This window comes from Physella acuta, unplaced genomic scaffold, assembly GCF_028476545.2.
Source record: "Physella acuta isolate Inbredline_101_S28 unplaced genomic scaffold, ASM2847654v3 ptg000937l, whole genome shotgun sequence".
Classification (NCBI taxonomy): Eukaryota; Metazoa; Mollusca; class Gastropoda; family Physidae; genus Physella; species Physella acuta.
In genome coordinates this window covers 506766-531691 of record NW_026732454.1, presented here as the reverse complement: position 1 = coordinate 531691, position 24926 = coordinate 506766, and the positions used below count along the sequence as shown (strand labels likewise).

The window sequence follows — 24926 nt, the reverse complement described above, 5'->3', positions numbered from 1 at the left end:
AGACGAGCCATTACATGACTAAATCAGTGGTTGCTTTCAATAAAGACGAGCCATTATATGACTAAATCAGTGGTTGCTTTCAATAAAGTTCAAAATATCACTGACATATTTATGTATTTAGACAGAGCTTAAATACCATCATGTGACAATCTCTTCACACCGACCACAATGTGAAGACAACTAATAAGTAGACTTGACTAGACAGGGTCATATTGCTAGTAGTCAACTAATCTGTTTGAATTATTGAGTCAGCATATTAAAAATCCAGATTTATTTTAAAATGGCCTCAAGAATATATAAAACAAACATTATACTTATCAAAATAAAACAATAATTGAATGACACCATTCTGAGGTAAGTATTAATATTAAATACAAGCAATTTTTAACATTACATTTTTTTTCTCCTAATACAAGGGTTAAGGCGGGTCTTAACCTTAATGCCATTTACTTTAAAACAAAAACATCAACTTTTAAGTTAAGTATTAACCAGCTCGCAAACATTACCAATATTGCTTAAAAACCTCTGGCAAATATATTTAACATATTGAATTGATTTGTACTCAGAATTGACCAATATACTTTGTGTTTTTATACATAACTAAATGCAAAAATAATCCTCCGGAGCAGGTCCAGTACAGCCTTCAGCCCAGCAGGACTCTCTGCATCCTATCCCTGGCAGCCGAGGCCTCTCCCTCCTCGTCACTCTCCCGGCTGGAGCAGACTGTGGGGGAGGCTGTGGTGCAGCTGGGTGAGCAGAGGTACTGCAGCAGTGGCAGCCGGTACTTGCCACAGAAGTCAACAAACTTGACTTGCTCCACGCGGGAGGAGAAGTAGACTCCTGGGGGAGAGAGAGAGGACACAACATTAGAACTGTGAGAAGTAGACTCCTGGTAGAGAGAGAGAGAGGACACAACATTAGAACTGTGAGAAGTAGACTCCTGGTAGAGAGAGAGAGAGGACACAACATTTAAACTGTGAGAAGTAGACTCCTGGTAGAGAGAGAGAGAGGACACAACATTTAAACTGTGAGAAGTAGACTCCTGGTAGAGAGAGAGAGAGGACACAACATTTAAACTGTGAGAAGTAGACCGCTGGTTAAGAGAGGACACAACATTTAAACTGTGAGAAGTAGACTCCTGGTAGAGAGAGAGAGAGGATACAACATTTAAACTGTGAGAAGTAGACTCCTGGTAGAGAGAGAGGACACAACATTTAAACTGTGAGAAGTAGACTCCTGGTAGAGAGAGAGAGGACACAACATTTAAACTGTGAGAAGTAGACTCCTGGTAGAGAGAGAGAGAGGACACAACATTTAAACTGTGAGAAGTAGACTCCTGGTAGAGAGAGAGAGAGGACACAACATTTAAACTGTGAGAAGTAGACTCCTGGGGGAGAGAGAGGACACAACATTTAAACTGTGAGAAGTAGACTCCTGGTAGAGAGAGAGAGAGGACACAACATTTAAACTGTGAGAAGTAGACTCCTGGTAGAGAGAGAGAGAGGACACAACATTTAAACTGTGAGAAGTAGACTCCTGGTAGAGAGAGAGAGAGGACACAACATTTAAACTGTGAGAAGTAGACCGCTGGTTAAGAGAGGACACAACATTTAAACTGTGAGAAGTAGACTCCTGGTAGAGAGAGAGAGAGGATACAACATTTAAACTGTGAGAAGTAGACTCCTGGTAGAGAGAGAGGACACAACATTTAAACTGTGAGAAGTGACTCCTGGTAGAGAGAGAGGACACAACATTTAAACTGTGAGAAGTAGACTCCTGGTAGAGAGAGAGGACACAACATTTAAACTGTGAGAAGTAGACTCCTGGTAGAGAGAGAGAGAGGACACAATATTTAAACTGTGAGAAGTAGACTCCTGGTAGAGAGAGAGAGAGGACACAACATTTAAACTGTGAGAAGTAGACTCCTGGTAGAGAGAGGACACAACATTTAAACTGTGAGAAGTAGACTCCTGGTAGAGACAGAGAGGACACAACATTAGAAATGAGAGAACTAGACTCCTGGTAGAACACAACATTAAAACTGAGCAGTAAAGAGTGGACACAACATTTAAACTGTGAGAAGTAGACTCCTGGTAGAGAGAGAGAGAGGACACAACATTTAAACTGTGAGAAGTAGACTCCTGGTAGAGAGAGAGGACACAACATTTAAACTGTGAGAAGTAGACTCCTGGTAGAGAGAGAGGACACAACATTTAAACTGTGAGAAGTAGACTCCTGGTAGAGAGAGAGAGAGGACACAACATTTAAACTGTGAGAAGTAGACTCCTGGTAGACAGAGGACACAACATTTAAACTGTGAGAAGTAGACTCCTGTTAGAGAGAGAGAGAGGACACAACATTTAAACTGTGAGAAGTAGACTCCTGGGGGAGAGAGAGGACACAACATTAAAACTGTGAGCAGTGAAGAGAGGACACAACATTAAAACTGTGAGCAGTAGAGAGTGGACACAACATTTAAACTGTGAGAAGTAGACTCCTGGGGGAGAGAGAGAGGACACAACATTTAAACTGTGAGAAGTAGACTCCTGGTAGAGAGAGAGAGGACACAACATTTAAACTGTGAGAAGTAGACTCCTGGTAGAGAGAGGACACAACATTTAAACTGTGAGAAGTAGACTCCTGGTAGAGAGAGAGGACACAACATTTAAACTGTGAGAAGTAGACTCCTGGTAGAGAGAGAGGACACAACATTTAAACTGTGAGAAGTAGACTCCTGGTAGAGAGAGGACACAACATTAAAACTGTGAGCAGTAGACTCCTGGTAGAGAGAGAGGACACAACATTTAAACTGTGAGAAGTAGACTCCTGGTAGAGAGAGAGGACACAACATTTAAACTGTGAGAAGTAGACTCCTGGTAGAGAGAGAGGACACAACATTTAAACTGTGAGCAGTAGACTCCTGGTAGAGAGAGAGGACACAACATTTAAACTGTGAGAAGTAGACTCCTGGTAGAGAGAGAGGACACAACATTTAAACTGTGAGAAGTAGACTCCTGGTAGAGAGAGAGGACACAACATTTAAACTGTGAGAAGTAGACTCCTGGTAGAGAGAGAGGACACAACATTTAAACTGTGAGAAGTAGACTCCTGGTAGAGAGAGAGGACACAACATTTAAACTGTGAGAAGTAGACTCCTGGTAGAGAGAGAGGACACAACATTTAAACTGTGAGAAGTAGACTCCTGGTAGAGAGAGAGGACACAACATTTAAACTGTGAGAAGTAGACTCCTGGTAGACAGAGAGGACACAACATTTAAACTGTGAGAAGTAGACTCCTGGTAGAGAGAGAGGACACAACATTTAAACTGTGAGAAGTAGACTCCTGGTAGAGAGAGAGAGAGGACACAACATTTAAACTGTGAGAAGTAGACTCCTGGTAGAGAGAGGACACAACATTTAAACTGTGAGAAGTAGACTCCTGGTAGAGAGAGAGGACACAACATTTAAACTGTGAGAAGTAGACTCCTGGTAGAGAGAGAGGACACAACATTTAAACTGTGAGAAGTAGACTCCTGGTAGAGAGAGAGAGAGGACACAACATTTAAACTGTGAGAAGTAGACTCCTGGTAGAGAGAGAGGACACAACATTAAAACTGTGAGAAGTAGACTCCTGGTAGAGAGAGAGAGAGGACACAACATTTAAACTGTGAGAAGTAGACTCCTGGGGGAGAGAGAGAGGACACAACATTAGAATTGAGAGGAGTAGACTCCTGTGAGAGAGAGGACACAACATTTAAACTGTGAGAAGTAGACTCCTGGGAGAGAGAGAGAACACAACATTAAAACTGTGAGCAGTGAAGAGAGGACACAACATTAAAACTGTGAGCAGTAGAGAGTGGACACAACATTTAAACTGTGAGAAGTAGACTCCTGGGGGAGAGAGAGAGGACACAACATTAGAACTGTGAGAAGTAGACTCCTGGTAGAGAGAGAGGACACAACATTAAAACTGTGAGCAGTGAAGAGAGGACACAACATTAAAACTGTGAGAAGTAGACTCCTGGTAAAGAGAGGACACAACATTTAAACTGTGAGAAGTAGACTCCTGGTAGAGAGAGAGAGAGGACACAACATTTAAACTGTGAGAAGTAGACTCCTGGTAGAGAGAGAGAGAGGACACAACATTTAAACTGTGAGAAGTAGACTCCTGGTAGAGAGAGAGAGAGGACACAACATTTAAACTGTGAGAAGTAGACTCCTGGGGGAGAGAGAGAGGACACAACATTAGAATTGAGAGGAGTAGACTCCTGTGAGAGAGAGGACACAACATTTAAACTGTGAGAAGTAGACTCCTGGGAGAGAGAGAGAACACAACATTAAAACTGTGAGCAGTGAAGAGAGGACACAACATTAAAACTGTGAGCAGTAGAGAGTGGACACAACATTTAAACTGTGAGAAGTAGACTCCTGGGGGAGAGAGAGAGGACACAACATTAGAATTGAGAGGAGTAGACTCCTGTGAGAGAGAGGACACAACATTTAAACTGTGAGAAGTAGACTCCTGGTAGAGAGAGAGAGAGGATACAACATTTAAACTGTGAGAAGTAGACTCCTGGTAGAGAGAGAGGACACAACATTTAAACTGTGAGAAGTGACTCCTGGTAGAGAGAGAGGACACAACATTTAAACTGTGAGAAGTAGACTCCTGGTAGAGAGAGAGGACACAACATTTAAACTGTGAGAAGTAGACTCCTGGTAGAGAGAGAGAGAGGACACAATATTTAAACTGTGAGAAGTAGACTCCTGGTAGAGAGAGAGAGAGGACACAACATTTAAACTGTGAGAAGTAGACTCCTGGTAGAGAGAGGACACAACATTTAAACTGTGAGAAGTAGACTCCTGGTAGAGACAGAGAGGACACAACATTAGAAATGAGAGAACTAGACTCCTGGTAGAACACAACATTAAAACTGAGCAGTAAAGAGTGGACACAACATTTAAACTGTGAGAAGTAGACTCCTGGTAGAGAGAGAGAGAGGACACAACATTTAAACTGTGAGAAGTAGACTCCTGGTAGAGAGAGAGGACACAACATTTAAACTGTGAGAAGTAGACTCCTGGTAGAGAGAGAGGACACAACATTTAAACTGTGAGAAGTAGACTCCTGGTAGAGAGAGAGAGAGGACACAACATTTAAACTGTGAGAAGTAGACTCCTGGTAGACAGAGGACACAACATTTAAACTGTGAGAAGTAGACTCCTGTTAGAGAGAGAGAGAGGACACAACATTTAAACTGTGAGAAGTAGACTCCTGGGGGAGAGAGAGGACACAACATTAAAACTGTGAGCAGTGAAGAGAGGACACAACATTAAAACTGTGAGCAGTAGAGAGTGGACACAACATTTAAACTGTGAGAAGTAGACTCCTGGGGGAGAGAGAGAGGACACAACATTTAAACTGTGAGAAGTAGACTCCTGGTAGAGAGAGAGAGGACACAACATTTAAACTGTGAGAAGTAGACTCCTGGTAGAGAGAGGACACAACATTTAAACTGTGAGAAGTAGACTCCTGGTAGAGAGAGAGGACACAACATTTAAACTGTGAGAAGTAGACTCCTGGTAGAGAGAGAGGACACAACATTTAAACTGTGAGAAGTAGACTCCTGGTAGAGAGAGGACACAACATTAAAACTGTGAGCAGTAGACTCCTGGTAGAGAGAGAGGACACAACATTTAAACTGTGAGAAGTAGACTCCTGGTAGAGAGAGAGGACACAACATTTAAACTGTGAGAAGTAGACTCCTGGTAGAGAGAGAGGACACAACATTTAAACTGTGAGCAGTAGACTCCTGGTAGAGAGAGAGGACACAACATTTAAACTGTGAGAAGTAGACTCCTGGTAGAGAGAGAGGACACAACATTTAAACTGTGAGAAGTAGACTCCTGGTAGAGAGAGAGGACACAACATTTAAACTGTGAGAAGTAGACTCCTGGTAGAGAGAGAGGACACAACATTTAAACTGTGAGAAGTAGACTCCTGGTAGAGAGAGAGGACACAACATTTAAACTGTGAGAAGTAGACTCCTGGTAGAGAGAGAGGACACAACATTTAAACTGTGAGAAGTAGACTCCTGGTAGAGAGAGAGGACACAACATTTAAACTGTGAGAAGTAGACTCCTGGTAGACAGAGAGGACACAACATTTAAACTGTGAGAAGTAGACTCCTGGTAGAGAGAGAGGACACAACATTTAAACTGTGAGAAGTAGACTCCTGGTAGAGAGAGAGAGAGGACACAACATTTAAACTGTGAGAAGTAGACTCCTGGTAGAGAGAGGACACAACATTTAAACTGTGAGAAGTAGACTCCTGGTAGAGAGAGAGGACACAACATTTAAACTGTGAGAAGTAGACTCCTGGTAGAGAGAGAGGACACAACATTTAAACTGTGAGAAGTAGACTCCTGGTAGAGAGAGAGAGAGGACACAACATTTAAACTGTGAGAAGTAGACTCCTGGTAGAGAGAGAGGACACAACATTAAAACTGTGAGAAGTAGACTCCTGGTAGAGAGAGAGAGAGGACACAACATTTAAACTGTGAGAAGTAGACTCCTGGGGGAGAGAGAGAGGACACAACATTAGAATTGAGAGGAGTAGACTCCTGTGAGAGAGAGGACACAACATTTAAACTGTGAGAAGTAGACTCCTGGGAGAGAGAGAGAACACAACATTAAAACTGTGAGCAGTGAAGAGAGGACACAACATTAAAACTGTGAGCAGTAGAGAGTGGACACAACATTTAAACTGTGAGAAGTAGACTCCTGGGGGAGAGAGAGAGGACACAACATTAGAACTGTGAGAAGTAGACTCCTGGTAGAGAGAGAGGACACAACATTAAAACTGTGAGCAGTGAAGAGAGGACACAACATTAAAACTGTGAGAAGTAGACTCCTGGTAAAGAGAGGACACAACATTTAAACTGTGAGAAGTAGACTCCTGGTAGAGAGAGAGAGAGGACACAACATTTAAACTGTGAGAAGTAGACTCCTGGTAGAGAGAGAGAGAGGACACAACATTTAAACTGTGAGAAGTAGACTCCTGGTAGAGAGAGAGAGAGGACACAACATTTAAACTGTGAGAAGTAGACTCCTGGGGGAGAGAGAGAGGACACAACATTAGAATTGAGAGGAGTAGACTCCTGTGAGAGAGAGGACACAACATTTAAACTGTGAGAAGTAGACTCCTGGGAGAGAGAGAGAACACAACATTAAAACTGTGAGCAGTGAAGAGAGGACACAACATTAAAACTGTGAGCAGTAGAGAGTGGACACAACATTTAAACTGTGAGAAGTAGACTCCTGGGGGAGAGAGAGAGGACACAACATTAGAATTGAGAGGAGTAGACTCCTGTGAGAGAGAGGACACAACATTTAAACTGTGAGAAGTAGACTCCTGGTAGAGAGAGAGGACACAACATTTAAACTGTGAGAAGTAGACTCCTGGTAGAGAGAGGACACAACATTTAAACTGTGAGAAGTAGACTCCTGGTAGAGAGAGAGAGAGGACACAACATTTAAACTGTGAGAAGTAGACTCCTGGTAGAGAGAGAGAGAGGACACAACATTTAAACTGTGAGAAGTAGACTCCTGGTAGAGAGAGGACACAACATTTAAACTGTGAGAAGTAGACTCCTGGTAGAGAGAGAGAGAGAGGACACATTTAAACTGTGAGAAGTAGACTCCTGGTAGAGAGAGAGGACACAACATTTAAACTGTGAGAAGTAGACTCCTGGTAGAGAGAGAGGACACAACATTTAAACTGTGAGAAGTAGACTCCTGGTAGAGAGAGAGAGAGAGGACACAACATTTAAACTGTGAGAAGTAGACTCCTGGTAGAGAGAGAGGACACAACATTTAAACTGTGAGAAGTAGACTCCTGGTAGAGAGAGAGGACACAACATTTAAACTGTGAGAAGTAGACTCCTGGTAGAGAGAGAGAGAGAGGACACAACATTTAAACTGTGAGAAGTAGACTCCTGGTAGAGAGAGAGAGAGGACACAACATTTAAACTGTGAGAAGTAGACTCCTGGTAGAGAGAGAGGACACAACATTTAAACTGTGAGAAGTAGACTCCTGGTAGAGAGAGAGAGAGAGGACACAACATTTAAACTGTGAGAAGTAGACTCCTGGTAGAGAGAGAGAGAGGACACAACATTTAAACTGTGAGAAGTAGACTCCTGGTAGAGAGAGGACACAACATTTAAACTGTGAGAAGTAGACTCCTGGTAGAGACAGAGAGGACACAACATTAGAAATGAGAGAACTAGACTCCTGGTAGAACACAACATTAAAACTGAGCAGTAAAGAGTGGACACAACATTTAAACTGTGAGAAGTAGACTCCTGGTAGAGAGAGAGAGAGAGAGAGAGGACACAACATTTAAACTGTGAGAAGTAGACTCCTGGTAGAGAGAGAGGACACAACATTTAAACTGTGAGAAGTAGACTCCTGGTAGAGAGAGAGGACACAACATTTAAACTGTGAGAAGTAGACTCCTGGTAGAGAGAGAGGACACAACATTTAAACTGTGAGAAGTAGACTCCTGGTAGAGAGAGAGAGAGAGGACACAACATTTAAACTGTGAGAAGTAGACTCCTGGTAGAGAGAGAGAGAGGACACAACATTTAAACTGTGAGAAGTAGACTCCTGGTAGAGAGAGAGGACACAACATTTAAACTGTGAGAAGTAGACTCCTGGTAGAGAGAGAGAGAGAGGACACAACATTTAAACTGTGAGAAGTAGACTCCTGGTAGAGAGAGAGAGAGGACACAACATTTAAACTGTGAGAAGTAGACTCCTGGTAGAGAGAGGACACAACATTTAAACTGTGAGAAGTAGACTCCTGGTAGAGACAGAGAGGACACAACATTAGAAATGAGAGAACTAGACTCCTGGTAGAACACAACATTAAAACTGAGCAGTAAAGAGTGGACACAACATTTAAACTGTGAGAAGTAGACTCCTGGTAGAGAGAGAGAGAGAGAGAGGACACAACATTTAAACTGTGAGAAGTAGACTCCTGGTAGAGAGAGAGGACACAACATTTAAACTGTGAGAAGTAGACTCCTGGTAGAGAGAGAGGACACAACATTTAAACTGTGAGAAGTAGACTCCTGGTAGAGAGAGAGAGAGGACACAACATTTAAACTGTGAGAAGTAGACTCCTGGTAGAGAGAGAGAGAGGACACAACATTTAAACTGTGAGAAGTAGACTCCTGGTAGAGAGAGAGAGAGGACACAACATTTAAACTGTGAGAAGTAGACTCCTGGTAGAGAGAGAGAGAGGACACAACATTTAAACTGTGAGAAGTAGACTCCTGGTAGACAGAGGACACAACATTTAAACTGTGAGAAGTAGACTCCTGGTAGAGAGAGAGAGAGGACACAACATTTAAACTGTGAGAAGTAGACTCCTGGTAGAGAGAGAGGACACAACATTTAAACTGTGAGAAGTAGACTCCTGGTAGAGAGAGGACACAACATTTAAACTGTGAGAAGTAGACTCCTGGTAGAGAGAGAGAGAGGACACAACATTTAAACTGTGAGAAGTAGACTCCTGGTAGAGAGAGAGGACACAACATTTAAACTGTGAGAAGTAGACTCCTGGTAGAGAGAGGACACAACATTTAAACTGTGAGAAGTAGACTCCTGGGGGTGAGAGAGAGGACACAACATTAGAACTGAGAGAAGTAGACTCCTGGTAGAGAGAGAGGACACAACATTTAAACTGTGAGAAGTAGACTCCTGGTAGAGAGAGAGAGAGGACACAACATTTAAACTGTGAGAAGTAGACTCCTGGTAGAGAGAGGACACAACATTTAAACTGTGAGAAGTAGACTCCTGGTAGAGAGAGAGAGAGGACACAACATTTAAACTGTGAGAAGTAGACTCCTGGTAGAGAGAGGACACAACATTTAAACTGTGAGAAGTAGACTCCTGGTAGAGAGAGGACACAACATTTAAACTGTGAGAAGTAGACTCCTGGGGGAGAGAGAGAGAGGACACAACATTTAAACTGTGAGAAGTAGACTCCTGGTAGAGAGAGGACACAACATTTAAACTGTGAGAAGTAGACTCCTGGTAGAGAGAGGACACAACATTTAAACTGTGAGAAGTAGACTCCTGGTAGAGAGAGAGAGAGGACACAACATTTAAACTGTGAGAAGTAGACTCCTGGGGGAGAGAGAGAGAGGACACAACATTTAAACTGTGAGAAGTAGACTCCTGGTAGAGAGAGAGGACACAACATTTAAACTGTGAGAAGTAGACTCCTGGTAGAGAGAGAGGACACAACATTTAAACTGTGAGAAGTAGACTCCTGGTAGAGAGAGGACACAACATTTAAACTGTGAGAAGTAGACTCCTGGTAGAGAGAGAGAGAGGACACAACATTTAAACTGTGAGAAGTAGACTCCTGGTAGAGAGAGGACACAACATTAGAATTGAGAGGAGTAGACTCCTGTGAGAGAGAGGACACAACATTTAAACTGTGAGAAGTAGACTCCTGGTAGAGAGAGAGAGAGGACACAACATTAGAACTGTGAGAAGTAGACTCCTGGTAGAGAGAGAGAGAGGACACAACATTTAAACTGTGAGAAGTAGACTCCTGGTAAAGAGAGGACACAACATTTAAACTGTGAGAAGTAGACTCCTGGTAGAGAGAGAGAGAGGACACAACATTTAAACTGTGAGAAGTAGACTCCTGGTAGAGAGAGAGAGAGGACACAACATTTAAACTGTGAGAAGTAGACTCCTGGGGGAGAGAGAGAGGACACAACATTAGAATTGAGAGGAGTAGACTCCTGTGAGAGAGAGGACACAACATTTAAACTGTGAGAAGTAGACTCCTGGGAGAGAGAGAGGACACAACATTAAAACTGTGAGCAGTGAAGAGAGGACACAACATTAAAACTGTGAGCAGTAGAGAGTGGACACAACATTTAAACTGTGAGAAGTAGACTCCTGGTAGAGAGAGAGAGAGAGAGAGGACACAACATTTAAACTGTGAGAAGTAGACTCCTGGTAGAGAGAGAGGACACAACATTTAAACTGTGAGAAGTAGACTCCTGGTAGAGAGAGAGGACACAACATTTAAACTGTGAGAAGTAGACTCCTGGTAAAGAGAGGACACAACATTTAAACTGTGAGAAGTAGACTCCTGGTAGAGAGAGAGGACACAACATTTAAACTGTGAGAAGTAGACTCCTGGTACAGAGAGAGAGAGGACACAACATTTAAACTGTGAGAAGTAGACTCCTGGTAGAGAGAGAGAGAGGACACAACATTTAAACTGTGAGAAGTAGACTCCTGGGGGAGAGAGAGAGGACACAACATTAGAATTGAGAGGAGTAGACTCCTGGTAGAGAGAGAGAGGACACAACATTTAAACTGTGAGCAGTGAAGAGAGGACACAACATTAAAACTGTGAGAAGTAGAGAGTGGACACAACATTAAAACTGAGAGAAGTAGACTCCTGGGAGAGAGAGAGGACACAACATTAAAACTGTGAGCAGTGAAGAGAGGACACAACATTAAAACTGTGAGCAGTGAAGAGAGGACACAACATTAAAACTGTGAGAAGTAGACTCCTGGTAGAGAGAGGACACAACATTAAAACTGTGAGCATTAAAGAGAGGACACAACATTTATAGTGTGGGGAGATTGTGGAACATCCAATCTTATGACTCTACTGAAATTAGGGAAATAGGTTTAGACAAAATGTCAAATACAAAGAAAAATGTCAAAAATATCCTCAAATTTCAAGGAGTTTTATATTTCTTAATTTCCATTTTTTATAAATTAGAAAAACATTAATAAAAAAAAAATTTCAATTAATTCATTTCAATTAATGGACTTCCCAATTAATTATCCCCTCTATCCGACCAGATTTTTTTTCTTTCTTTTTCTTGTACAAAAAACTACACAGAGATTTAAAATGTATAGGTTTAAAAAAACAGTGAAATAATTAACAAATAATTTTATTTTTTAATTCCCTCACATTAAGAATGAATCAATTACATAAAAACCTTTTTTAAAAATACATAGTGGCCTATATATAAAAGAAAACACAACAACTATATTAAAATAATACTTAATCATTGTTTTTCTAAAACAGAAAATCAGTATAAAAAAAAATCTCAAACAGGATTAAGACAACCATGATAGAGTAAGTTGGCACTTATTTTTTTAAAAAGCAGGATAATTTTTTTAAGGAAAAAAATAGGCAGATAATTTTTTAATGTGGAAAAAAAAAACAATAGATAACCACCAGTCTATTTTACATTTAATTAATCAAGTAAACAACTCTGTGTATTTTTAAAATTAATCTGTCAACAAACAGGTTACATGACACAGCATGTTTTGCTAACTAAACAACACTAAACTGGTGGCCAGCCAGCCCAACAGTTGTTCTGGCCACATCTCAAAGCTACATGTAGCTTATAGTGGTTTTAAATACTTGGCAATGAGTGTTTTTAAATTAAAAATCAGGTAACTACTAAACCCATCAGCGAGTTTTAAAAAAGATTTCTGCTTGTTATTTTCAGTCAGGTGTTGATATTTACTGTTCAGGTGAAGGTTTTTGTTAATGATAAAAATAAATTAACTTTTAAAGAAGTTACAATTTATACATAGAATACGCAATTTCAAACAAAACTTTTCACACAATGTGAAATATATGCCTTTTTAAAAAAAATTATTTACTTTTCAAAATTTAATTTAATTTTGTTTGTTGTTTCACTGAGCTAAATATTACCTGAAGTTTGTTTTCTATTCAAACAAATTTTAAAATGCTTATCCAAAAGTATAATTAGGCCAATGAACCTACAGATAACAGGTGAACAGTTTTTTAAATTTAATTCTTCATTGCCAAGCACCAGTTCTCATATCTTTAACCCCACTGGATCATTTTTACTTTTCAGACCCTGAAGGTGTCCCATCACCCAATTAAAAAAAAAAAAAGCTGTCATATCACTACTTTTTTCCCCAGACTAGAAACATTTCAAGACACCATTAAAAAAACTCAATGCCTAATTTCACTTGAAACACAGCTGAAAATTTAATGTTGTAAATTCACGTTGAATTTCATCATTCTCGATGACTCATTTAAAAACTGTAGGACTTATGAAACACAGAGATTTTCAGCAAGATAACAGAAGGTTAATTTACATTTCAGCACTGATAAGGCTCTACGTGTGGCAGCACATGCAGGTAAAACAGATTAGGATGGTTGGTCAGATTAAGTTTCATACAATTTGTCCATTCTCAGCCTGACTTTGCAAAAATAGTGTAGGGCTCGTAGAAGCTTTTTGATTCTAGAAGGACTGTGTTGGACTATAGGGAAGGGTCTGTATGTAAGATGTAAGACAAGACTAGGGTGGTACACAATGTGGCCAGGGATTAGACCTACCTTAACATTTGGGGTTGACACACCTCTGGGCTGAGTCCAGGTACCTGACCAGACTGTAAGACAAAATTAGGGTGGTACATAATGTGGCCAGGGATTAGACCTACCTTTACATTTGGGGTTGACACACCTCTGGGCTGAGTCCAGGTACCTGACCAGACTGTAAGACAAGACTAGGGTGGTACACAATGTGGCCAGTGATTAGACCTACCTTTACATTTGGGGTTGACACACCTCTGGGCTGAGTCCAGGTACCTGACTAGACTGTAAGACAAGACTAGGGTGGTACACAATGTGGCCAGTGATTAGACCTACCTTTACATTTGGGGTTGACACACCTCTGGGCTGAGTCCAGGTACCTGACCAGACTGTAAGACAAGACTAGGGTGGTACACAATGTGGCCAGGGATTAGACCTACCTTTACATTTGGGGTTGACACACCTCTGCGCTGAGTCCAGGTACCTGACCAGACTGTACGGCAGGTCATCTGGTGTGTAGCGAATTTTTTCTATTTTAATCACTCTCCCAGCCAGCTCCAATAGTGATGGGGGGTTGTAGACTAAATCCTGCAAGATTGAAATAATGCACATGACTTTGAAACAAAGTAACATGGCTATGGCCTAAAGACCTATATGCATTTTTATAGCCTAAAGACCCAGAAGTGTTTAGCTAAAGACCCACAAGTCTCTAGCCCAAAGACCCAAAAGCTTGTAGCCCAAAGACCTACATGACTACAGCCCTAAAACCCACAAGTCTGTAGTCTGAAAATCAACATGCCTGTAGCCGAAAGACCAACAAATTAAGCCCAAAGACCTTCAAGTCTGTAACCCAGACCTACATGCCTATAGCCCAAAGACCTACAAGAGAACCCACAAGTCGGTAGCCCAGACCTACAAAACTGGAGCAAAGACCTTCATGTCCCTAGCCCAAAAGACCAACAAGTCTGCAGTCTGTAACACCAAAGACCTTCATGTCCCTAGCCCAAATCCCAACAAGTCTGCAGCCTGTAACACCAAAGACCTTCATGTCCCTAGCCCAAATCCCAACAAGTCTGCAGCCTGTAGCACCAACTGACCTCAACGAAACGGTTGACCAGAGGGTTGTTGCGCAGGCTGAGCTCCACAAGGTTCAAGGCCACAATCTCCGTGGGCAGCGTGGAGAGCTTGTTGTTGTGCAGGCTGAGGCTGCGCAGCTTGTGCAGGTTGATGAGGGTGGGGGGAAGACTCTGCAGCCGGTTGTCACACAGCACAAGGGAGGTCAGCTCGCTCAGGTAACCCACCTCGGCGGGGATGTCGGTCAGGCGGTTCCCACCAAGGTACAGAACCTGTAGTCTAGGGGATACAAGACATGGCACTACTTACTCAGAAATATATGAATCAAATTCAATAAGTACTACATAAATAAAGTGCTGTACAATAGTGACCCAACTCCTGTACAAATATAAGGAACAGTGACTATGCTAGTTATGGGTCTAGGGATACAAGACATGGCAATACTTACTCACAAATATTTGAATCAATTTAAATAAGTACTACATAAATAAAGTGCTGTACAATAGTGACCCAACTCCAGTACAAATGAAGGGATCAGTGACTATGCTACTGTTAAGGGTAGCTTACTCTATAAACTGAGTACTACTAAACTACAGGGCACAATGCTATTGCTCAGTACACATTTCTAAAGACGTGGAGCAGTGTAGCTCCTTTTAGCTACAGTCTGTATAATATGTAATACTATTTTAACCCTCCCCCCAGAGGCGTAGCGACCCCTCCCGGCGCCCGGGGACAAACTTTCGATTTGCGCCCCCCCCCCCCCCTCGAACTTTTCATTTGCACACCCCCTCAAACTTTCGATTTGCACCCCCCTCGAACTTTTCATTTGCACCCCCCTCAAACTTTCAATTTGGCGCCCCCCCCCCCTCGCTACGCCTCTGCCTCCCCCCCCCCCCCCCCCTTACATGCTTGCATTACAATTACATGTTGACTCGTGTTTGCAGTGGGTAAAATGTTATCAGTCAAATGATGTTAAATTTAAGAAGTCCACATGGGCACCAACACCCCCGTCCACAAAGAACAACTTGTGTAAGACCCCCCCCCCCATATGGTTATCATAATTAATGTTGTGTAAATCTCAAAATAAAACTGATTCTTAAGCTGCATAAAATCCTGCACTATTTTTTTTAAAAACCTTCCTGTGGAAAAATTCTCCCTTTACAAAGTGCCACCTTGAATATTTTTTCCTGCTACAAAAGGGCTTAAAATAAGTTAAAATGTTAACAAAAAATGTTCCCGTCTACAAATGACCCCTACGACGAACGACCCATTATGTCAATGACCCCTAAAACGAACTACCCGTGTTGCCAATGACCCCTACGACGAATGCACCGTGCTGCCAATGCCGTAATGGGAGAGGATAATTTTCTCCATGACATCACCAGGCATTAAGTTTCGTGGAGACAGCTTTAGTGAATAATGGCGTTAGGGGCGGGAGGGGAGAGGAATGTTAGTGCATTTGTATAACACTGAAAATCTGGTAGCACGAAATCTTGCTTTTCTGTTATGTATAGATTTTTTTTTTTTAAAGATGGAACAAAAGTAACTGCATCTAAAGCTAAGTTCAAATGTCGACCAAACCACTCAAATCAGGCGTAATTCTCAGTGTTAAACCTGTGTTTGTCTTCAATAAAACCAGTTTTTTTTCCGCAGACATTTTTCCATGGGAGGGACTATGGTTAAAGTATACAGTGTCTATATAATTTATTATGTTTTTTTCTGCTTCAAACAAGAAGGGTGGGGGGGGGAGCAGTAGCTATGCTTCGGTGAGCATTGTGCGCCCCCCCCCCCTCCCAGACAGATGCCTGAAAGAAACAGTGAATCAAACACACACGAAGAGCATATGCTACTGTGATGTGCTTGGTAGTGATAGTCCAGAAGATGTCCTAGATTTTGGCAGGTAGCAACATTGTAATGGATGTATAATAGTAAATACACGATAACATACGGGCTCTGGTGTGATCTGTATGGCAGGGTGTGTGTAACATGCGAGGTTTTCTTCTTGGATAATTCGTTAAGTGGCATTCGAACCAAGTTTAAGCCGAGTAGCATATCACATGAAGCCATGTATCTCATCAGGCCATGCATCAAGTGAGACTATGTATCACGGGAGATCGTGTGTCACGTGACGACATGTATCACGTGAGGCCATGTGTCACATAAGAACATGTGTCACTAGTTTCAGAAAAGAAACCTTTCATCTCAGTAAAGTTAGAGAAAACTCAGATCACCAGACCGAAAGAGGACCCAAATTTGCTTATTCACAAAAGTTTATTTTTATACTCAATGGAGTTAGTTGTCATCCCTAAATGACGTCACGAACTCCGGGGGGGGGGGGGGTGTGGTTATAATGCTTGTTATGGTGGAGAGGGAGGGATATTATTTTATTTTATTTTTTATTTTAAGAAAAACAGATGATTTTCGTTAATAGAATGTTGGATATATTTATTACGAATGTTGGAAAAGAGTGAGGGGGGGGGGGGGGGGACGGACACTAAAACAGGAAAATTATTTATTTTTGATCACTTAAGACACTAAATAAACATAAATGAAATTATTTTCCTATCAATAAATTTAAAATTAATAATTGTAAGAATCAATACACTTTACACCTAATGTACGTGTAGTATTGCACCAGAATGACGTGCATTGTTATAAATTAGAAAAGTCCTTAACAGGGACGCTGTTCGGAATTATCCAAATTAATTTTAACGGCAGTAGCCGCCCTTGACTGTCATTTGCTCTGAAATGAGGCCAGGTACTCTTTGGTATTTATACACAGAGATAAGCACGCGCATAGCACGTGGTCGCCCCCTCCCCTCCACAGCCTGAAATGTATGCTAATTAGTGTAATCACCTGCAGCAAGAGACAATTTTAGAAGCAATGTTTAAAAAAAAAACTTCAGTGTCTAACACTAACGTGGTATATCGGACATCCAGTAATGAGGTATCGACGGTATGGTAACGGTAGTTAACCATGCAGGTTCAAGGGCACTTGCTCACATGATCTATAGGGCACATGGTCAATAGGGCACATGGTCAATAGGGCACATGTTCTATACAGTAATGGAGAATCACATGACCCACTACGGAATTACTAAGTTAATAGTTAATTTTAATTGGAGAAATTATAAATTTACTTTGAGTGAGTTCCCCTCACCATGAGTGGCAGAAACGTCCCCACAAAAAAAAAAAAAAAAAAATAGTGTTAGTGCACCTAAGCACTTGTTGGGGAAAAAAATGCTGTTTAAGTTAAAGCATATTGATGTAAACGTGTTTTTTAAAATATACAACAGTTTAAATTTTATTTATTTCTTTTATACTAGTATTTTGTGATCGAAATGTTACATACAACCAAATAAAATAGCACGGGACCAGAGCATAGGGCGTTGATTTGCTACTTTGCTGTAGTGTAAGTCATGCCTCTTTGTTTTTAAAGATTTTCAGTTTTTTTTTAACAAAGGGATTACATTTGACAAATGCAATAAAAATGCATACATTCCAATTTCTAAGTTTTGTATGTTATAATTGTAGTTACCAAACCCGACTACCCCCCCCCCCTCCCCCCCGGCGACCATCGCCCTATTGATTGCTAGAGTAAACAACTACTATGGCCAAGGTAAACAGAGCGAATTGCTTGTGTTTTTACTGATATCGTTGAACCGTGCTGTTGACTGATATTGTTGAACCGTGCTGTTGACTGATATTGTTGAACCATGCTGTTGACTGATATTGTTGAACCGTGCTGTTGACGGATGTGATTGAGCCGACGGACGCTATCCGCTGTCAGTTGACGCAATACTGCTGCTATCTTGATTAACCATAGCGATGCCATAAACACAATGTACGGTCGTTTTGTGACCTCGTCTGCGTGAATTATTACTGAAGGCTATAAATATCAGATTTGTTGATATCAGGCAGGTTTGTTGATACTAGACAGGTTTGTTTATATCAGACAGGTTTGTTGATATCAGGCAGGTTTGTTGATACTAGACAGGTTTGTTGATACTAGACAGGTTTGTTTATATCAGGCAAATTTGTTGATATCAGGCAGGTTTGTTTATATCAGGCAGGTTTGTTGATACTAGACAGGTTTGTTGATACTAGACAGGTTTGTTGATATCAGGCAGGTTTGTTGATATCAGGCAGGTTTGTTGATACTAGACAGGTTTGTTGATACTAGACAGGTTTGTTTATATCAGGCACGTTAGTTGATATCAGGCAGGTTTGTTGATATCAGGCATGTTTGTTTATATCAGGCAGGTTTGTTTATATCAGGCAGGTTTGTTGATATCAGGCAGGTTTGTTGATATCAGTCAGGTTTGTTGATATCAGGCAGGTTTGTTGATATCAGGCAGGTTTGTTGATACTAGACAGGTTTGTTTATATCAGGCAAGTTTGTTGATATCAGGCAGGTTTGTTGATACTAGACAGGTTTGTTGATACTAGACAGGTTTGTTTATATCAGGCAAATTTGTTGATATCAGGCAGGTTTGTTTATATCAGGCAGGTTTGTTGATACTAGACAGGTTTGTTGATAATAGACAGGTTTGTTTATATCAGGCAAGTTTGTTGATATCAGTCAGGTTTGTTGATAGAATGCAAGTTAGTTGTTACATTCTGCAGGTTTGTCAATACTAGACAGGTTTAAAAAAAATATCAGACAGATTTGCTGATTCAAGGAAGACAAGACACATGCTTGCTCCAGGTCGTGTAGATGACCCCCTAGACTATAGGTCCTGTAGATGAGCCGCTAGACTACACGTCATGTCTGTGCCATATTGTGATGATATGTGTATGCCTTCTCTCTCTCTCTCCCCACCCCCCCCCCCCCCCCCCCCCCAGACTACACGTCCTGTCAGTGCACCAGTGCAAAAAGAGCACCGAATGTAGGCTGTCTCGCGCCAGCCGTCACCACCGAGGGCAACGAACGGTCGGATTTTTCTAAATTAAGGGCGGGTCACATCCGTCATTCATAGAACAATGATTTTGTTTGAGTTTTATCTACTTTGTTCTACAACATCGTCCGTAAAGAGTTCCATTTCCCCAAATAGATTTCACTGATTCTAAACCGCAACCGTTAAAATAAAGTTCTTATTAAAAAAAAACTGAGAGGGGGATTCGGTTTTTTATCGTATATTTTTATTTTAAGTCAGTTTAAGAGTTGGGAACACAGAACATGACAATGCCTCAGGGATAGCGTAGTAAAAAAGTAAAACTGGTTAAATGTACAATATTGGCGTTTTTCTAATGGCGAAATTAGTGTAGTTTGATATGATAGGACCTTTTTTGTCGTAAGCCATAATGACTGCGGCCATTTTGTCAGATGCCGTTTTGGACAGCTCTACTGAAGACGACATTTCTGACGGAGTCAATTCGGCGTGAGTTTTGTCGAGCTAATTGTAAAACCAAATCAAAATATAACTAAATAAAATGATACTTTTAACTATTTTTTTCCGTACATTAAACATAGAGTTCTTTGAATGAACATATTCCCCCCCCCCTTCCGATCAATGAGACAAAGCAGCGCAACATGTATGAAGTTCAACACTAGCTTAAAGATCAGCAGGTCTTTCGTTATGGCTTCTGTTTGTGTACATTTTTCTTTCAATTGCCTTTGATGACAATAACGAGGGTAAGTTGCGGTGTGGAGGGTTCACAGCCAGAGAATTCGGTGGAACATTGAAGGAGAATAAACTAGCAATAAATCCAACTTAAGCAGGGTTTCTTTCAGACATTTTTCTCCCGGGGCGGGGCGTACTGAAAATTCCGAGGGAGGGCGGAGACGCTGGTTAAACTATAAATTTTCTGTAAAAGTTTTTACATTTTAAAAAATGTGTCGGGGGGGGGGGGGGGGGGGGTGGCAGACGTGCTCCGGGGCCGCCCGAAGAGATGTCTTTGAGAAACACTAAACATTGGTACTGTACAACGGTCTTCAACGGATCGAATCCCCACCCCCCTACGCGTACAATTTTACTCACAGGGGTTGAAGGATATACTTTTTCAATAAATTATATCTTTATTCTATCATGTTTGGGGTGGGGGAAGGTGAACTCGCAATAAATATAAAGACTGTCTTTGTGTGTGTGTGTGTAGCTGAAAGTATGCAGACGATATAGGTATGGCACATGTTAACCTGCAGCATTACGTCACAGCGAGCTTCGTGGTGAGACAGGGGGGGAGAACTGCTGCACGAGTTACGACAAGGGCAAACAGCTCGCTGACCTAGTTCACTGTCCGACAAAGAGTTTATTTCAATGATTTCCCGTGCATGTGTTGACATTACGCGTCTCGAAATGTAGTGGGTTGTGTAGGCTCAGTGTAGGCCTATACACAAGCAGTCAACATGTCAGCAGATTTTTTAAAAGGGGCTGCTGGGGCTGCTATGACTGTCCGACATGGAACGCTGCTTTCTTTTCCTACGAAGATAGGACCTTATCTTTTGTTTGCCTACTTTTACAGTAACCTATTATCAAGATATAAATACCTTAAAATACTTCATGGTTTTGGGCATAGCTTGGTAGTGGAATAAGGAGCAGCAACTACTAGCCCCACCCCTCCACTAACATGACTTTTGTGTTCATTGTGGGCCTACACAGATAAGACCCTTGTTATATGTCAGTAAAATCTGAGTCAGTCCAGTAAACAATGGCAGGGGCTTTGTTTGCTTTCACCTGATTCAACATTATCAGTATAAGTGGATAAATACACATAGTAATAGCCACTACACACTTCCATAACAACAGCTACACACTTCAATAACAGCCACACACTTCCATAACAACAGTTACACTTCCATAACAACAGCTACACACTTCCATAACAACAGCTACACACTTCCATAACAACAGCTACACACTTCCATAACAACAGCTACACACTTCCATAACAACAGCTACACACTTCCATAACAACAGCTGCACACTTCCATAACAACAGCTACACACTTCCATAACAACAGCTACACACTTCCATAACAACAGCTACACACTTCCATAACAACAGTTCCACGGGGCACACACTTCCATAACAACAACTACACACTTCCATAACAACAACTACACACTTCCATAACAACAGCTACACACTTCCATAACAACAGCTGCACACTTCCATAACAACAGCTACACACTTCCATAACAACAGCTACACACTTCCATAACAACAGCTACACACTTCCATAACAACAGTTCCACGGGGCACACACTTCCATAACAACAACTACACACTTCCATAACAACAACTACACACTTCCATAACAACAGCTACACACTTCCATAACAAAAGCTGCACACTTCCATAACAACAGCTACACACTTCCATAACAACAGCTACACACTTCCATAACAACAGTTCCACGGGGCACACACTTCCATAACAACAACTACACACTTCCATAACAACAACTACACACTTCCATAACAACAGCTACACACTTCCATAACAAAAGCTGCACACTTCCATAACAACAGCTACACACTTCCATAACAACAGCTACACACTTCCATAACAACAACTACACACTTCCATAACAACAGCTGCACACTTCCATAACAACAGCTACACACTTCATGGGCTGCTATTGCTGAAAGTGAAATGCAGATTTTACAACCAAGGCTAACCAAAAAGAAACTGTTCAATGCCAGAAATGAGCTAAACCATTCTTCAGTTGGCTACCATTAGGGCTGTTACAAGTCACTAATTGAGAGATGGGGAGGAAGAGGGGTCAACTGTGATCCATGAAGAACAAAATGGCTTGCATAATTAAATAGGTTGAGGTTATGTGTTATCATAATCAAGCATGCACAAAAAATATTTTAAAACCTGCACTGATCAAAACCTTTAATTAAGGTGAAAGTTTTTAAAATAGCTTCTGAGACAGGGCAATTAGCAGGATAAATTAGATCATTGATTCAGACCCTTTTTGTATGAACTCAGCAACATCTGTTGCCCCTGTTTTCACTCGACACAAAACAAATCAATGTGCAGGTAGGGGGCATTTGTTTACACAACACCTCAGTACTTGTTCACTATCCATTCCCACATCAGTGTTTCTTCCAGACATTTTTTCCGGATGGGGGGGGGGGGGGGGGCGGACACAATTAAAAGTATATATTTTCTATATAAATTCCATTTTGATAGGGTGGGGGGGGGGGGGGGGGCGGACACAATTAAAAGTATATATTTTCTATATAAATTCCATTTTGATAGGGTGGGGGGGGGGGGGGGGGTTGGGGGGGGGGGGCGTCGGTAGACTGGAAGAAACTCTGTCCCACATGCTTGTGTACAGTAGTGTATATATAGCTATAATATTAACCTATAATTGTCAAGTGAATTTAATTCTTGAGCTTAAAGATTTAAAGTAATTTTACATGCCAAACACTTTCAAACAAGCTAAACACATTAGAACAATCAACCACAATCAAGGCACTAAGTCAAGTTTTAAATCAATAATAGGTTTACTAACTCCAATGGCAATAGTGTTAGATTAGTGTTATGGTTAGTCACTATGGATACCAAGCATCAGGGTACACAGGTACATGTCCCTTACAGTACCTGACAACACACAGAGCAGGTGCAAGACATGAGTGTTAAACAAATAGACCTATTTATAATCACTGGTAGGTCTCAGTCACAGGTCACTGATTGTGGCTTCTGAATTTACCGGTCATTGATTTTGGATTCATGAGTTCATGAAATTTTAGACCTTTGGATGCCCACGTTTATCTTAACTAAGATTTGGTAGAATTCTTGTAATCTATTCCTAATTCCAGATTTTTACCTTTGTTGTGTACTGGTACTTCTCCAATATAGCAACACTTAACCATAACTATGAACATTATCGCAATAATAATATTGCAAGACTGAATAATTTAACCTTAATTATCAAGCTGAAGGATTGTGGTTACTATAAGGATTTAGTATGAAGTATTGTTTGTAGGTGTAATAGTAGCAAGATGATGTGGGTGTGGCTTATAGACAAGGGCCTGCATATTTCAGTGGCTTTCTGGTGGTATTTAGTAAAGCCATTGTTCATTAGTCAAAACTTTACACCAGTCTTGCCAATGACTATACTTCTTTCTTATTTTGGTTCTCTAGAAAATAGAGTTGAGACTACACTTAGTCAATTAATTGATATATATATTTTAACTTCAGGCCATGTCAATCTGCTCTCTAAAGAGGCATGATAAAGATAATGATTGATTGAGGCTAGGTTTTGTGTAGCAGTTAGTTACATTATAGGGTGTTACATTATGGGATAACATTGATATTAGGCCTCTATTGGTATATCAACTTAATATTATTAAAATCAGGCATAGATCTATATCTATATTCTATAAGTTGTTTTAACTGTTGGAGAAATGGTAATGTATTGTAGTGCAGTGGGTTGCTATTTTCAGAGTTATGTAAACATGTATTACTTTAGATCTACTTAGTACTAACTATGAGTATGGCAAATCAACTGCAAAATAAAAACAAATTTGATAATGACTTATAACTTTTATAGTAATCTATACTAGATCTATAGACATAGTAATACTATATGAATATGACATCTAGTTAAAATCTAGTATGATCTAGGTCCTAGATCTTACTAGATTTTATTAAATCTAGGTCTATCTAAAATCTAATCTTATAGGCCTACTGTTACTAATTAGTTATAGTAATTAGTTGTAATTGTAACTAAACTATGTTAATTACCTAGTTAAATGCTTGATGGTACTTGGCAGTTCTTTGATGACATTACCCCCAAAATGCAACACTTGAAGTTTATCCAATTCTGTGAACTGTGGTGGGATTGCATCTAATTGATTGCCACTAACATTTATGACTTCCAGCATTTTTAGAGATCCGAAGTTTTTTGGAAAAGAATCAGTTGACAATTTGTTGTTTTTGGCAATCAGAGTTCTCAATTTTGTAAGCTGACAAATCTCGTCAGAAATAAATGTCATGTTATTAGAAGAAATGTCTAAAACTATTAACTTTTTAAACAGTCCTATGGTACTTGGTAAACTTGTTATATCGTTATTGTCTAGCTGAAGAGAATGGAGTACGGCTGAACGCTGTAAAATACATTCAGGTATAGTACTCAAGTTTCCATATGATAAATCCTCTAAATGTTCTCTAGAATATTCTGTATCTGATGCTGCCGATGAATATGAACTGTAGTCGTAAAAAGCTGCCATGTTTTTTAAACTTTGGATCCCTAAAACAAAAGAAATTCTGGTAGCCGTTTGGCGAAAAAATAAGCTTTTATCTTTCGCTATGACACCATTTTCGATTTCAGTGCAATGTTTTTCATAGAACGGCTTATTTGATTGGCTGACAAAAAGATCAAGGCTATTTCTGAGATGTAAGATTTCATTGGTTGAAAGAAGCCAGCCCCCAAATATACACACGGGGCAACCACCTGGAGCAATGCAGTGCGACGCGTGAACAGTTATCTA

The 24926-nt window shown here is 40.7% G+C and overlaps 1 protein-coding gene across 2 annotated transcripts; it reads right to left on the bottom strand.

The window, feature by feature from the left end:
* Positions 1-437: 437 nt before the first annotated feature.
* On the bottom strand, positions 438-24771 carry LOC131953657 (leucine-rich repeat-containing protein 58). Of its 2 annotated transcripts, XM_059316956.1 has the most exons (5): positions 24181-24771; positions 14502-14757; positions 13889-13992; positions 13741-13784; positions 438-840 (listed from the first exon to the last, which is right to left on the bottom strand). In XM_059316956.1, the coding sequence occupies exons 1-5, from the start codon at positions 24663-24665 to the stop codon at positions 644-646; spliced, it is 1086 nt and encodes a 361-aa protein (XP_059172939.1). In that variant the 5' UTR covers positions 24666-24771; the 3' UTR covers positions 438-643. The 2 variants fall into 2 exon arrangements, with proteins under 2 accessions (XP_059172939.1, XP_059172938.1); XM_059316955.1 differs by lacking the exon at positions 13741-13784 and having other exon boundaries at positions 13845-13992.
* Positions 24772-24926: the final 155 nt, after the last annotated feature.